Source organism: Manihot esculenta, chromosome 16 (genome assembly GCF_001659605.2).
Source record: "Manihot esculenta cultivar AM560-2 chromosome 16, M.esculenta_v8, whole genome shotgun sequence".
NCBI lineage: Eukaryota > Viridiplantae > Streptophyta > Magnoliopsida > Malpighiales > Euphorbiaceae > Manihot > Manihot esculenta.
Genome location: NC_035176.2, coordinates 25,608,663 through 25,623,472, shown reverse-complemented (window position 1 = coordinate 25,623,472; position 14,810 = coordinate 25,608,663). Strand labels below are relative to the sequence as shown.

The 14,810-nt window shown below is 34.0% G+C and overlaps 2 protein-coding genes across 3 annotated transcripts; one reads left to right on the top strand and one right to left on the bottom strand.

Moving 5' to 3' along the window:
• Nucleotides 1–94: 94 nt before the first annotated feature.
• On the bottom strand, nt 95–8,928 carry LOC110603613 (probable ADP-ribosylation factor GTPase-activating protein AGD14). 2 transcript variants are annotated; one of them, XM_021741407.2, is made up of 15 exons: nt 8,905–8,928; nt 8,621–8,806; nt 8,087–8,196; nt 6,981–7,042; nt 6,707–6,794; nt 6,542–6,603; nt 6,366–6,462; nt 5,738–6,190; nt 1,991–2,632; nt 1,740–1,904; nt 1,551–1,658; nt 1,361–1,441; nt 1,074–1,248; nt 924–966; nt 95–714 (listed from the first exon to the last, which is right to left on the bottom strand). In XM_021741407.2, the coding sequence occupies exons 3-15, from the start codon at nt 8,183–8,185 to the stop codon at nt 576–578; spliced, it is 2,214 nt and encodes a 737-aa protein (XP_021597099.1). In that variant the 5' UTR covers nt 8,186–8,196; nt 8,621–8,806; nt 8,905–8,928; the 3' UTR covers nt 95–575. The 2 variants fall into 2 exon arrangements, with proteins under 2 accessions (XP_021597099.1, XP_021597097.1); XM_021741405.2 differs by having other exon boundaries at nt 8,087–8,193.
• Nucleotides 8,929–12,169: 3,241 nt separating this feature from the next.
• Nucleotides 12,170–13,796, top strand: LOC122722091. Its single transcript, XM_043951748.1, has 4 exons — nt 12,170–12,371; nt 12,480–12,943; nt 13,043–13,555; nt 13,659–13,796. Exons 1-4 carry the CDS (start codon nt 12,170–12,172, stop codon nt 13,794–13,796), a joined length of 1,317 nt encoding a protein of 438 aa, XP_043807683.1.
• Nucleotides 13,797–14,810: the final 1,014 nt, after the last annotated feature.

Below are 14,810 nucleotides of genomic sequence, written 5' to 3'. Positions count from 1 at the left end.
AATGGCTGGGATGAGACAAAAATACAACATAATCTTGGAGTAACACCTACCCATGGACACGGGAGCAAATACCAAATTATACTTGCAAGTCCTCTGAGAAAAATCAAATCAATATTCAACAATATATGCATACAGACTGTACTGTTTGCAGTTCGTCCACACCCTTTTCAGACTCCGACGGCTCGCCACAACATGAACACATTACAAAAATCATGCATAAAAATGGGGGATGACTTCTGGGACAGCAGGCAACAAACAAAAAGTGATACAAATTCCAGGGGTTGGTAGGCAACACAAATCACCCAATGAACAATACAAATAATAGGCACATACAAAGATAAACCTAAATCCCCATGGAGGTGTCTACCCTTTTAATTTATATAACTGCTCTCTCAAGTCAATTTTCTGATATGGACATTTGACACTTAAATTTCATTAACAATGGGCATTGTCTAAGAGGGCTGGATGATTCTGAGTATAATAATAACAGACCAAAACTTTTCACCCAGCAATTTCGAGGATGCAACAAGTCGATGCTTCCTCTAAATCAGGACAGCGATACATTTTTTACGTGCTCATCCAAAAGGGTTTCCTCCAACAGAAGAGAAAGGTGATGGGGCGGCAGGGGCAGAGAATCTACCAGCCAATTGTTGATCCATATTGGCGGCACCATAAGTACCTCCCTCGGTAGGTAAACCTCCTATACCCTGAGACCTGCGACAAAATTTTTAAGAAAATTTGAATAAGATATATATACAAATCTTCCATTAGATTATCAAATCACTCTAAATAACTGCAGATAAAAGATATGGATCATTCTTCAAGTGGAATATTTAATGATTAGGATTTCAAGGATGTTCTTTAGATGGATCAGTGCCTGTAAAGTACTAGCCATACATCAAAAACACACAATTAATACTCACCCAGGAAGTGGCATGTTACTTGATACTTGTCCCATATATGCCCCTGAGATTTCAAAGCACACAATTAAGCACATGATAAGAGTGAAGTACAGTTTATGAAGGGGAAAAGAATGGGGATTTTGGAAGGAAAAACATAAAATGTGACTATACTTGGAGGCATAGCTGATGCATAAGAAGGTGGCTGAGGAGGCAGTGCTGATGGATAAGGCAATGACTGAGATGGCATCCATGCTGATGGTGGAGTTCCAAGACTAGAGGTGCGTTGCAAGCCTGAAGACGGCGGCATACTTGGGAGAGCACTTTGCAAGGATGCCATGGAAGGGAACTGCATCACGAGGAATCCAAGTCATTAAAGCTAGAAATCAAACATTGTGGGAAGATAGAATCAAAACCAAAGAAATCAAGTAATGAATTTAAGAAATGAACTAATCACATACTGTATGGCCTTGCATTGGAGGTGGCTCATTGAGAACAAATGGATTTGTTGACTTGGATGGCTGGATAAAAGAAGGCATATGCTGCAATAAACGAATTTACAATTGTAAGTCACGTTACAAGGAACAGTGCATTCAAGCCTGCAAAACAAAACAAACTAATTGTCTCTTTATGGCTGGTTGATGAACATACAACTGCAGTATTGCTGTATTGCATAGCGAACCCCATACCACGGGGTAGACCAGTTTGCCACCCTGGAACAGCTCCATGGAAAGATGGATAGGTTGCAGCAAAAAGATCCTGCACACAATGTAGGATCAGTAAGACTGACGCAATATTAGATGGATCCCCATAGATAGAAAGGAGCATTAAGACAATTACCTCAGGCAGTTCCTTTCTTCCACTTGATTGGACTTCTACAGCTGATGGTTGTGATACACCAGCAGAAGCAACCACTAATGCAGGTGTAGATGTAACTTGAGGGGCTCCAGCAGATGGTTTACTCAAAGCTGCTTGCACATTGGGCGCCACTGATAAATTCCATGGCTGCCCAAAAGGCACCAGAAACAATGACATCAACAAATATAAATGATAACATATATCCAATACAAATTTCAAGAAAACCACTGTACCTGATTAGCTGAAGCCCCACCAAATGGTGGTGCAAATTGTTGAGAAGTAGACTGACCACTAGGAGGAAATAGAACCGGTTGCTGATGCTGCACACTATACCATTGCCCTGTTTCATTAACTTTGACAAAGGACGGACCACCATTCACAGGCATTACAGGTGCCAATCCAGGGGCAGCTGTTGAAACACCACCAGGATGAAAAAATGTAGCACCACTGTTGAGGGGCAATATATGTGCATTCCCAGCTGACACAGCTGGTGAAGCAGTAGCATTTGGTAAATTTGCTATGTTGCCAAAAGATGCAGCTACTGGAGCACCAGAACCACTTGGCATTCCGGATATTTGACCAGGTACAGATGCTGGCACTGCCAATTGTGAGAGAACAGATTCCAGCGGATTTGCATTTGCTTGAGATGCCTTATTAGCAGGCCCAAAATCAAAAGAAGCCCAATTGTTATCGTTTGTAGTACTTGCAGGTTGTGCAATGGATTGAGACACAATTGTTTGTTGTGCTTGAGGAACTGCAGTACTGACAGGTGGTTCTGGATCAGCATCAAAATCAATTAAGCTTGCAGTACTCTCCACTTTAACTTCTGTCATATTACCACTAGTGGATCCTACGCTGCTAGAAGACACAGTTCTCTGCAAATAAATGCAAAAACAATGTGAGACCATTTCTTCCCTCCAACCTAGAGAGAGCAAGAAAAAGATCCCTAAGATCTAATTAGAAAAGGGTGATAATGTGAAGGACTGCCAGATGCACATTCTTATACAACAGAGACCGAATTGCAACAATTAGTGCTAAGCATGCAAAATGTTTGTATAGGAAAATGGCATACAGAAGAACCATATAGAGGCCAGATGCACGATTTCACCCTTGACCTTGTTCAATTTATCCAATTACACCTCTCAACTTTTTGAGGAATCTCTTATACCCCTGAAGTAAAAAAATGTAATAATTTAAGCACAGTATTACTCTTTTGCAAATGCAGCAATGCACATATCACTCATGTAATCTCAGCCATCCATGTCATCATTCGGCCTTTTTCCATTTCCTCTGTTTCTCCCAATAAACTCCAAGAAAATCCTCTCATCCTCTAAAATGCTTGTACATTCTCCTATACCCTTTCTCATAGCCTTCTCTATCCTCTTCCTCTCTATCATCACTCTCTTTCTACTCCTCCAGTTCTGCACCCCCACTCCAATCAACCATCATCACTTCCATGAACTGAACTAAATAATGCAAAAGTAAGAATTGGATAAGATCCACCGAGAAAGAAGAGCCCCAACGAGCATCACAGTAGCATGACACGTCAGTGAACTAGACCCAACCTTGTCGCTGTTGAATCCAGAGCTACACCAGCTGCCAATTCATGAAGGCAGCCCAAGGTGCTCCACCACTGCTTGCAAAGTGTTCTAGCAGCTCTATCACCTCTATTGTCGAGAAGCAAAGACCCAACCTTTCCAAATGCCATGCATGCTGCATAGATACATTTAAATGTCAGAGAGAGACACAACACCTTGCCATTGTCACATGTGAAGAGACAGAGGACCAACAACCGCCATTAATGCCATTTTGCACTGAGAAGGATGTCTTGCCATTCATGAAGCAGCCTGAGCCCATCATGACAATCCCCAGGGCTCATCTCCTCATTCTACAGCCAAAACCACCCCCAATATTACTTCCCCAGTGAAAATATTTGGAAAGAAACTCATTTTGCTCTTCTCACAATGCCCAAATTTAGCTTCTGTTCAATCTCTTTTAGCTTTCTGATTCTCAATGTTACATTGCTCTCTTTTGTTTTCATGTTGGTTAGTGCAATTTCATCACTGTGAGGTTTTTAATTTCTCTAGCTTGTGCATTGATGAAGAAGATTGTTGCTAGAGTTGTTTCCACACTCCATGGAGAAGGTGGGGAAAGATTGCAATGTTTGGTTGCCAAGAAAGACAGCAAAACTGAAAACAATGCGTCTTAAAGATACAAGAAAATCACATATTTCCATGCATGTGTATAACATCACATTGCTGATGGTATAATTAAGTTCAGGGATGCAAAAGGTTCCTCAAAAAGTTGAGAGCGTAAAGGAATAAATCAAAAAATTCAAGAGCCAATGGATGCAATTGGCTACATAGTAAATCCTACTAAACTTTTTTTGTGAGTACAAGAGAGAGAAAAAAGAGATAAAGAATACAAATAATCAGGTAGACCAAAATCACTATAAGCATGTGCCAAAAAATACTACTTTCTAGCGTTAGCCAATAAAATTAGTTGGTCAAAATTATGTCTTGGACTTTTTTTCTTTATAACCATTCTAGCAAAAACAAAATAATCAAGCTGAAGATTGCAAAGTAAATGATGTTTCCAAAATAATAATGTAGAATTTCGTAACAGATGACTGTCAGCCTCCCAGCTTTACTTGTAGTTTCAGAGCCTACCAAAATCAACACTTACCTAGTGTAAACCAATGCATGAGATGAGTAAGCAACTGGTCTTGATTAAATGAAGCTGTTTGTCTTGACCAGCACAAAAATTTACAAATAGCAAAAGTAAACAGCCACCTTCAAGTTAGGGCATCAAGCCTTGGTTATTTTAACAGATATCCGCCACCCCCCAAAAAAAAGAAAAATATAAAATTAAAAATAATAAAAATCCTTTTTTGTTTTTGTGCAAGGAATTATTGTGATAGTAATAGGAAAAAGAAGTTTCATTGTCAGCTTAACTTTTGTGTTTATGCTTTTAATCTCATTTTCACTCTTGCTTTATTTATTCTTTTTTTTTTCTTTTTTGAGAATATTCATTCATTTTCAATTTTGATCCAGTTTTCAGATTTTAAAACTCCCTACACGAGTTAGATTCTAATGGAAGGTACACATTGAGCAACTTTCCTAACTTTCCTGGTGGTTAATTTTGAGGTTATGATCTGATAATGCTGAGAAGAAACTTCAGCGAATAAAAATTATGGCTCTCAAGTAAAATTAAAGTTCATGATTAATGAAACATGGAAAATTGAGTTTTCCAAACATCCAATAAACAACCATTAAATATCCATATTTCAGTTGAGTTATATTTGGTTCTATTATGGAAAGTTATTCCTGTTTAATATAGGATATGTATTCTTAAGTAGACAGAATAATATGTCTATATATTTCTAAAATATAGAAATTTGATATATTCCTATTATAGTTGAAAAATGCCTTAATTTATGGTATTATACCATATATGTCTCGTATCCTACATTATAAATAGGAATGCATCTGTATTATGTGATAAGAATTCAATTCAATAAAGATGTAGCCTTTGAGGTTTTGTGTCCGTGAATGTACATAGCCAAACATCGTAAATCTTTTAGCATTATTTTCTTCACTCATTCATCATTCTAAATTTAACAGGTCCTGATTATATTTTGGTCTAGTTCATTTAAAAATTGAAATTCATGGTTTGGTTCCCTAAAAATTTTACAAACTGAGTAGATTCTGCACACTAACTCAGATTACAGAAATGTGGAACAAACTGGCAATTAAGTGGCAAGAAACGAAAAGGAACATGAATCAGTCCAGTACTGAAAAAGCTGCATGTTGTAATGTTACTAGGTAATTCCATTTGAAGGTTTGTAATTTATGAAGATTCACATGCTATAAAGAAGTCCTTAAAAATTTGAAAAGAGAAGTGTTGATCTGAAAAAAGAAAAGAGTCAAGAACAGAAGTTCAGCAGTTATATATGCAACTGAATGAAAAAGAAGCTCTACCTGTGTCTGTGCAGAGCTATCGGCAGCTCTTACAACATTGGCTTTGGGAGGTTCACTTACATGAAGCGGCACCACATTATCTCCCAGAATTTCTCTAACTGGCCGCACAACAGGGGGACTAGAAGCCCCTGGATCTTTCAGCGGTTCAGGTGACCTTGTTTCCAGCTTTGAATCTCCTTCAGATACTCTACGATCGTCTGCTCTCCTTCCATTTCCAAATCTATCCTCCTTTCGCCAATCATTAACTATCTCACCACGAGCAGGACTTCTCCTGTAATCATTATACTGTCGACTTTCTTGATCATATCCAGGGCTTCTTCTTTCATCATAAGCATATCTATTCCTATCATCACTTCTTCCACCAGGACTGGACATTTCACTGTAGCGGCGCTCATATGTATCTTCATATGGTGGACTTCGAGACCCTCCTTGATATGAGTCCTCTTTGTCACCCTTCATGATGTTTCAACAATCAGAAGATTTAACACATTTAATTACAGTATAGAATTCAAAATCATTTAAGATCAAATTCAGAAATAATAAAAAGCATGCAAGTAAATCCCAGATACAATAATATATATATAAAAAAAAGGAAAACAAAAACATAAAACAAGAATGGTGATCTTACCAACTTTACACTCGAAGGCTTTCCATAGTTTCTCTCACCAGAGTATCTTCTGTCCACATATACATGTTTAATAAAGTCCCGAAGCCTGTCAACATTACTGAAAGCAGAAAAGATGTATCAGAACTGCAATCATCATTAAAATATACAGTAAAAGACAATTATAAATTAGTGAAAACCTGCCATCAGGGGCAGACTGACGCTGTGGATCCCATTCTTTAAGATAAATGTCTCTAGCACGCTGTGAATCAAAGATAGACGTTAGTTAAAAGTTGGAAACTGAATAAATAACTCACAGAATACACTAGGCAGGCATCCAAGGCACCTGCAGAAGGGCAACATACCTTGTTTCCTCCTTCTTGAAGAGAAATAACTTCTTGTGAAGTAAATTTGGCCATTGATACTGATTTTACTCGGTGTGTAAACTCCCGACTACAAATAATTTCAAAGGGTTATAACAGCGCATGCAACTTGACAGCTCTCTCCACAAACACACACAATGGAGAAACTTCTCAAGAAATAAACTAAAGAACATAGAGAGACCAACTGCTGACAAGAAGAGAGAGAGAGGCTGCTGAACAAGAAATTGGACAGAAAAAAGTAAAAAAATTCACTTACTGTATTCCACTGCAGGTGGTGCAAACAAATGTCCAGAAATTTGTGCAAACATATTGTGGTCCCTGCTCAGCCAAGAATAAATTAGCACCAAACAAACTAACAAAAAGCCAGCTTTCTCCTGCAGATAGTAGCACATGCACTACAATTTGAATATATGAGTATCTCAGCCAATAAATACCATAAATAAATTATGTGATCAAGGACTACAGAAATTTGGCCTCAAATCACTTGTAATAGGGAGGAAAACAAGATCACATCCAATTGTTGGTATCTTGCACTATAAGTTTAGAAAAATTAACCACATTTCTTATAGGTGGACAAATATATGTAGTTGATCAAATAACCAAATTAATCACTGCAATCTATGTAGTACAATACTTAAAAACATAACCGTTAATAACTCTGTATAGCAAACAACCACAGTACAACCTTAAAGTCTAAGAATCCTGATGCAGTCTAACGTTAAGAAGTAAAACTTGACTTAATATTGTTTTTTTTTCCTTTAATAGAAAAAAGATTTCAGAAATAAATGAGAACCATTGATATTCTTCCATGACCAAAATTAGTACAACTGTAAGCTTCCTTTTTGTTGAAAGCTTTATCCAATCTCAGACATCATGATACAATTAATTGTTGAAGTCCGCCTCATTAATAATTGTAATCCTCATTAATAATTGTAATAAAATAATAAGGTGTAAATAAGGAAGTATATAACATCAAAAGGTTGTTCAATCTTCGATCTCCTATAAATTTACCACTTTATGAAGCTTATGCAGTAATGAGGAAACCTTTTATCACAACTGAATATTTACTTTAAATAGATCCAAGAAGTCAAGAAGTCAATAGCTAAGTCATCCATAGTTGATTCCAGTTACATATACTTGATTTCTTCTCCTTTCAGCAATTTATCCACATATATAAATAAATTAACACAATGGCACTTAGATTATTTCAACTAGCACCAATCAGAAATTTCAATAGGAATGCAACTAACTCCAAGGCCGATTAAGCTTCACGATTGAAGTGCGCAAAGCTCCAAATTTTATCAAACAAACAGACACTAGCATGTAAGGCAGCACAGACAAGAAAACATAGAAAGCACTCACCAGACTGTTACAGTTAATGCACCTACGATTCTCGGGAAGTTTCAAAAGTCCCCGAATTATTCTTTCATTCTTCTCGTCTTCTTTCACTCGATTCGCCATTCCACTGCCTGCTTCAAAAAGACATACGAAAAAAAAAACTCACAATCCATAAAAACAAAGAGAAACCTACAACAGAAGCTAAAATTGATGTTAAAACCACACTAAATAAACAAATAATCAACATGAAACTGAATAATCCTCTAATTCAAAAGCGAATAAAAGCCTAAAGATTTCATCATTCTGAGCTTACCACAAGTAACCAAAACAATCATAGAAATCACAGTTAGACTATGCAATAAATCTAAGATTCAAACATCGAAATTCTATCTCAGCAACCAAAACAGAACAATACGAAACGACAACGAAACTACAATTCAAGAATCTAAAACCGACGGATCTGAGGAATCAAAAGTAGCGGAACAAAGTGAAAAAATCGAAAATCCATTCGAAATCAAACCACAAAAAAAAATTAAAAAAAAAAAAAAGGAAACTAACCTGAATTATATGCAGTATAAGCTTATTATAGATAGAGATCCAGCGTTAGGCTCTCTCTGTCAAGCCGTCTTTAACTCGGATAAACAGAGTTGCCGGAGAGAGAGAGAGATGTGCAGATCTTTCAAGAGTCGGTAACTAAGAGGCTTTTGTACAGCTAGCTAAGAGCTGAATCAAAGTCTGCTTTTCCTAAAAAAATGCATAGGGAGAGAGAGTGAGAGGAAAATTAAAAATAAAAACAAAGAGAAGTATATTTTATGGTGGTCTGAGACACAGGGGAACTTTACCCTGTCTCTGCGGCTACTGATATGGTGAGCGTGGTGGCTCGGTGGCTGTCCCAATTTTTACGGTTTTTTATAGTCCTATTTTGTTCAAAAGTTGAGAGTCATTCAAACTGGTCCAATGTCGTACAAGGCGACTGGTCCGCTGCTTTTGGCATAATTACGCAAATAACCCGTCATTTGTGGTTGTAATTAAAGGAAATTATCCTTATCCATAGAATTTTATTAATTTAAATTTAAATATGTATCTATTAATATTTAATCGATATATTATTTATTAAGTAAAATTTTTATAATAAAAAGGATTTATTGTAATTTTAGAGTAATTAACAAATCAAATTAAAAAATTAATTTGATATTTTTGGAATCAAACTGAACTTATGTCTCCATGGCTACCATTAATCAAAAGAAGAGAAGGTCTACACAAGAAGGAAAGATTTATGGCATTGCAGCTATAGATTCTCCCTCAAACTTAATATATTATTATTAAGTTTTCGCCAACTCAAACTTAACTACTTTAATTATAATTCATATCTCTCTTAAATACTATAGATTTTTCCTCAAACTTAATATATTATTATTAGATACTAATTTAATAAAAGAAAAATAAAAATAAAATATAAAATATAATTAGGTTCGTAACGGTAAAATATATTTTAAAAACTAATTAAACTTTTTTTTTAATTTTAATTCTATTTTATCCTTTGATTGTAATGCTTTTCGTTTAGGTAATTTTTTTTTTTAGAAAAATATAGTCGCATGAATGATCTAGAACGTTCCACTTAAAGAAAATATATTTCTAGAATTAGACTAATAAATTAATTTTTTAATTAATTACTAATGTTTATTATTTTCTTTTTCCTTATAACTATTAATAGTCAACTCCAAAAAGTTAAAATATATAACGTCTTCTACTCTCAATATTGAAATTTCAATTTTTGAAATATGCTTCCTTACCAGTCTTCCTTTCATACAAATCTTTAACCAAATATAATATAAAATAAATGAATAATTAATTATTAAAATAATAAATTAGTACCGTGTGCTTTAGTACTATAAATTTATTATTTCATATAGTATATGATAGTCATATTTTTCATGTGTAATCTTTCATAATATTTTTTTTTCATTTAATTTCTTAATGATAAATAATAAATTATAATAAACTAAAGTATTTACAAACTTCTTTGAGGACTTCAACATTCTCCTTTTTTTTTTTTTTCTCTCTTTTCGGTTTTCCTGAGCTTCTAACTTTCTCCATTCCTTCTACTTTCTTTCACTAACTATTATTGCAAGTTCATTCTTTTTTTTATTATTATTCTCAAAATTAAAAAATAATCACATTCACCTTTTATTAGAATTCACCATAGTCTCTTGACTTTCTTTATTCTATTTTATGTTTGCTCTATCTAGTTTTCACAATAGTATTTTCTCTCTTGATTTTTGTTCACTATTTATATTCTTTATCTTAAGGTAAATTCTTGTTCTCATGTTTTTTTTCATAGGCTATTAGGGACGAAATTTTTCATTACGATAGTAAAATATTTACAAAAAATAAAATCCACAGCTAAGTATTGGATGAATAAAATCTGTGGCTAATAACATTGGCTTTCATAGCTAATATCGTCAAAATAACGGCAATGCTTGCAATGTAAATTTTCCCATTAAGCCCATTGTTAATATCAGTGATAGTTTATTCAATCATAAAATCTATCTCAGAAAATTACAGTGCTTTAGTTAAATTTTATATTGTAAAATTATGTCTCAAAAATATATATCACAAATGACACTATTTACTAATTTTTTGTTTTATTTTTCCTATTAATTAGTTTGGATTATTTATAACTAAAAAATATATTCGTAGTAAAATTAACATAGTCCATCCAAAGTTCTAATAAAAATACAACAAAGTTGAATAACATACATAAAAAGTACTAAAATTCCATATTTAATACTATATTTAAAATTCAAAAGTGCATCAATAACAAAATTAATGGTCTAGAGCATCTAATGGAGAAGTGAAGTTTGAAATGGTGAGCTCTGACGGTGTTTCATTTTCATTCTCCATTGTGGTTTTGATCTCCTTTCATACATCCTATAGTAGTTTTGAAAGAAATTAATCTATCCAAGATGAACCCCGAAAAACAAATAAATGAAGAAAGATCCATAATAAGGTTTAATACTTTATTTTATGTTAGCCTATTTTTTAATCGGTTTTAAAAAATGGATATATATAAAATATATATAAAAATAAATTTGTAGCTGCACAACTGTGGACTATGAAACTGTATGTTGTGGATGGTGGAGTAACCGCCCACTAAGCTCTCTTTTATGTTTTAAATAAAAAAACAAAACAACTCTCTCTCTCTTGATCTCTAAAAACTAAAAGACGATGAGAATTGTTTTAGACAATAGTTTTTGAAAAAAAAAATTTCTCTGAAAAGTCTACTTAGAATCAAAGAAATGTTTTCTTTGGAATCAATCTACTTGATTCTTGATTTATTTATCCTTGGGCTATCTCCTGTGTGGACGTCAGGTTTCTCCTATGTACAGGTCGGGCGATTTCCTTGAGAAACAAAAAGGTTTGGATAATTGATTTCCAAGTGCGTTCTTGGGTTCTCATTGAGTTAGATTTATCTTCTCAAGGTATTACATTGCAATACAGGTAATTCTTAGACCGTGACTAATATGCATGATTCTATTTTGTGATTATGTATAAGATTATAGATACAAGGTGATTTTTTCCACATTAGTATTAGAGCCAGGTTGGTGTATGTCATAGTTAGTTGTTGATTGATTTTTTTTTACCCAAGTATGTTTTAGGTTTCTTTCCCGCTTCTAGATATCTGCAATAAGAAGAGAAATATCAGGAATTAAGCAAAAGGAAACAGAAACTCTCCCTGACTATTGAGAGAGATTTAAATGCCTATGTGCTAGCTGTCCTCGGCATGACATTTCAGATAAACAAATCATGCTCCATTTTTATGAAGGACTCACAACTATGGAAAAACGTATGATAGATACTGCAAGTGGAGGTGCAATACGCAAAATAACATCTCGAGAGGCTAGAAAATTAATATCTACAATGGCAGCAAATTCACAGTAATTTGTACCTATACAAGACTCTCATAGGAGAGTTTACGAGGTAAGTAATTCTTCTGTTGAATCTAGACTTTCTCATCTAACCACTTTAGTTGAAAATCTTATTGCAGAGAAGGCACAACAAGTCAAAGCTTATGGAATTTGAGCTAATACGAGTCATCCCACTGATATGTGCCCATTACTTCAAGAGGATGACCAGCATGTGGATGCTGTCAATGGGTTCCTAAGTCCTCCACAAAGAGAGTATGATCCTTTCTCAAATACATATAATCCAGGATGGCGAAACCACCCAAATTTTTGCTATAAACAACAAAATTTTCAAAGCTATCAGCCTAAACAATTTCAACAGCAAACATCTTCATCTAATTCAGGTATGTCCTTAGAAGATATTGTTAAAAGTTTCGCAACTAATATTCAACAATTTTAACAGGAGACCCGAATGAGTATTCACAATCTGGAAATACAAATAAGTCAATTAGCAATGTCAATGAACAAATTGAAAAATCAAGGTAAACTACCCTCTCAGACAATAGTGAACCCTAAGCAGAATGTAAGTGCCGCTATACTCAGAAGTGGAAAAGAACTGCAGGACAATCCTCGTCAGGTAAGTCGCAGGCATGACAATCCTCGTCAGGTAAGTCGTGGGCACAATCATAGTACAGATCTGGAAACTGAGATGACCATACCTGAACAAGACAAATCAGCTTCAGCATCTGAGCAATCTGAACCTCTGATCATTAAACCTCCTTTTCCTCAGAGATTAGCCAGGTTCAAACAAGAGAAAGAAGAAAAGGAGATCCTTGAGACACTTCGTAAGGTAAAAGTCAATATACCTTTACTTGATGCAATTAAACAGGTACCTCGCTATGCGAAGCTCTTAAAGGAATTATGCACAAATAAAAGAAAGCTGGTAGGCTACCAAAAGATTTATATGGATGAAAAGGTATCTATTGTTTTTCAAAGTAAAATGCCTACCAAATGCAAAGACTAAGGTATGTTCACTATACCTATTAAAATTGATAACATTGTCAAAAAAGCAAAGTGTGATTTAGGTGTATCAATAAATATTATGATGCCTTTATTAGTTTTTCAATCTTTGAATGTTGGTCCATTAAAAGAAACGGGTGTGGTGATTCAATTGGTTGACCGCGCTATTGTTTATCCTGATGGGGTGTTAGAGGATGTTTTAGTACAAGTAGATAATTTAATATTTCCTGCTGATTTTTATGTGATCCCTATGGAGGACAATAAATTCTCAAATTTTTCTGATATTTTGCTAGAGATACTCTTTTTATCTACTGCTAGAACGAATATAAATATTTATGATAGCACTCTCACCATGGAGTTTGATGGGGAAGTCATTGAATTTAATGTTTATGATGATGTGAAACACCCCAATAATATTTCTAGTGTATATAGAGTGGATACCAGTAAACTTCTAGTTCAACAAGTGCTTAAATTGGAATATGGAGATGAGTTGAATACTAAATTTTGTGAGAATTTTGGAAAATCCAGCTCAATAAATATAAAGAAAAATTTTGATTGTTTAAAACAAGTGATATATGAATTAAAAGCAAATAAACCACTGCACCATATTAATTGCTTCTATTGAGGAATCATCTAATATTCATACTAAATTTTTACCTTCTATTATACAGGGAATAAAAGTGGAGCATGAATCATTGCCCGGTCAACCACTTCCATTCATAAATGAGAATTGCACTTCATACAATTTGAAATTACCATTCCAACAAATATTTCTTAAGCCATTTTATAAAGGAGATCACTTTCAGTAAAACGACACCAATTGTTTGATATCCATTATATTCAAATGAAATCTAACTATGAATATAAAATAGAACTACTCCTTCCATTCTCTAGTTAGATTTTAATTATTTTGTTAAAAAAATAAAATAAATTTTTTTTTTACAGGGGTATGTTTGTATTTTTTATTATACCCATAATCAACCCTACGATGGGTAAAACAAAATCTCCCTGTTTTGATCTTTATTTATTTCTGTTTTATTTGTTTCATTTAATTTTTTTTTATTCTCAGTCATCTTCTCCAATGGTAAGTGTTTTACGAGTTTGAGATTTTTACTTTATGTATTTTACAAGTCTGTGATTTTTATTTTTATTTTTTATTTTTTCTTCTCACACAACGGTGTGTTGTTTTGAGTGAAGAAGGTAGTATTAAGTAGCCGCACCTCACATATTCTCATGGCTCCCAAACTCAGATCCTCCTCCACCACTAATGGCCGGCGAGCTCGCACCTTCAATGGGCGCAACCCGTCATATAACATCCTTCCGAGTCATATTCTAAACTCTCTTCTTACTTTTTATTATGATTCAAGTGTGGGGGAATAGTTGAACATATATCTGCTTTGGTTGTTTTGTTTTTTTTTTATCACATCGAAAACATTGTAATAAGTGTGGGGAGAGTCTGTCTATATACATGTTGATTATCTGCTTTAGTTTTAATTTTTTTTTTTTGTTTAATTTGTTTATCCTCCTTAAAAACTAAAAATAAAAAATAATAAAAAAATATATAAAAATATAAAAATAAAATAAAAATTTACTTTCAGAGTTAAATTGAATTATTTTAGGTAGCTAGTACAAATGACATTCTCTTATCTTTTTATGCAGATCATTAAGAGATTCTAGCATTTTCTTTATGGGTTGAAATATGCAAACTTATATTTAAGTGAATTGATATTGCTTGATAAAATACCAATAATGTATTTTGAAACTCTACTTTAACCTACTGCAATGAGTCTTGATACTATCCTAGGGAACTAAGTTTAAAAAAA

Excerpts from the sequence above, each read along its gene's own strand:
- LOC110603613 (XM_021741407.2), bottom strand. The coding sequence starts at position 8,185 with ATGGCGAATCGAGTGAAAGAAGACGAGAAGAATGAAAGAATAATTCGG. Across the intron at positions 7,043-8,086 it reads GCATTAACTGTAACAGTCTG|GGACCACAATATGTTTGCAC; the intron begins GTGAGTGCTTTC and ends TTGGCTGAGCAG. Across the intron at positions 2,633-5,737 it reads ATAGCTCTGCACAGACACAG|AGAACTGTGTCTTCTAGCAG; the intron begins GTAGAGCTTCTT and ends ATTTATTTGCAG.
- LOC122722091 (XM_043951748.1), top strand. The coding sequence starts at position 12,170 with ATGTGCCCATTACTTCAAGAGGATGACCAGCATGTGGATGCTGTCAAT. Across the intron at positions 12,372-12,479 it reads AACATCTTCATCTAATTCAG|CAATGTCAATGAACAAATTG; the intron begins GTATGTCCTTAG and ends TAAGTCAATTAG. Across the intron at positions 12,944-13,042 it reads AGATTTATATGGATGAAAAG|TGTGATTTAGGTGTATCAAT; the intron begins GTATCTATTGTT and ends AAAAAAGCAAAG.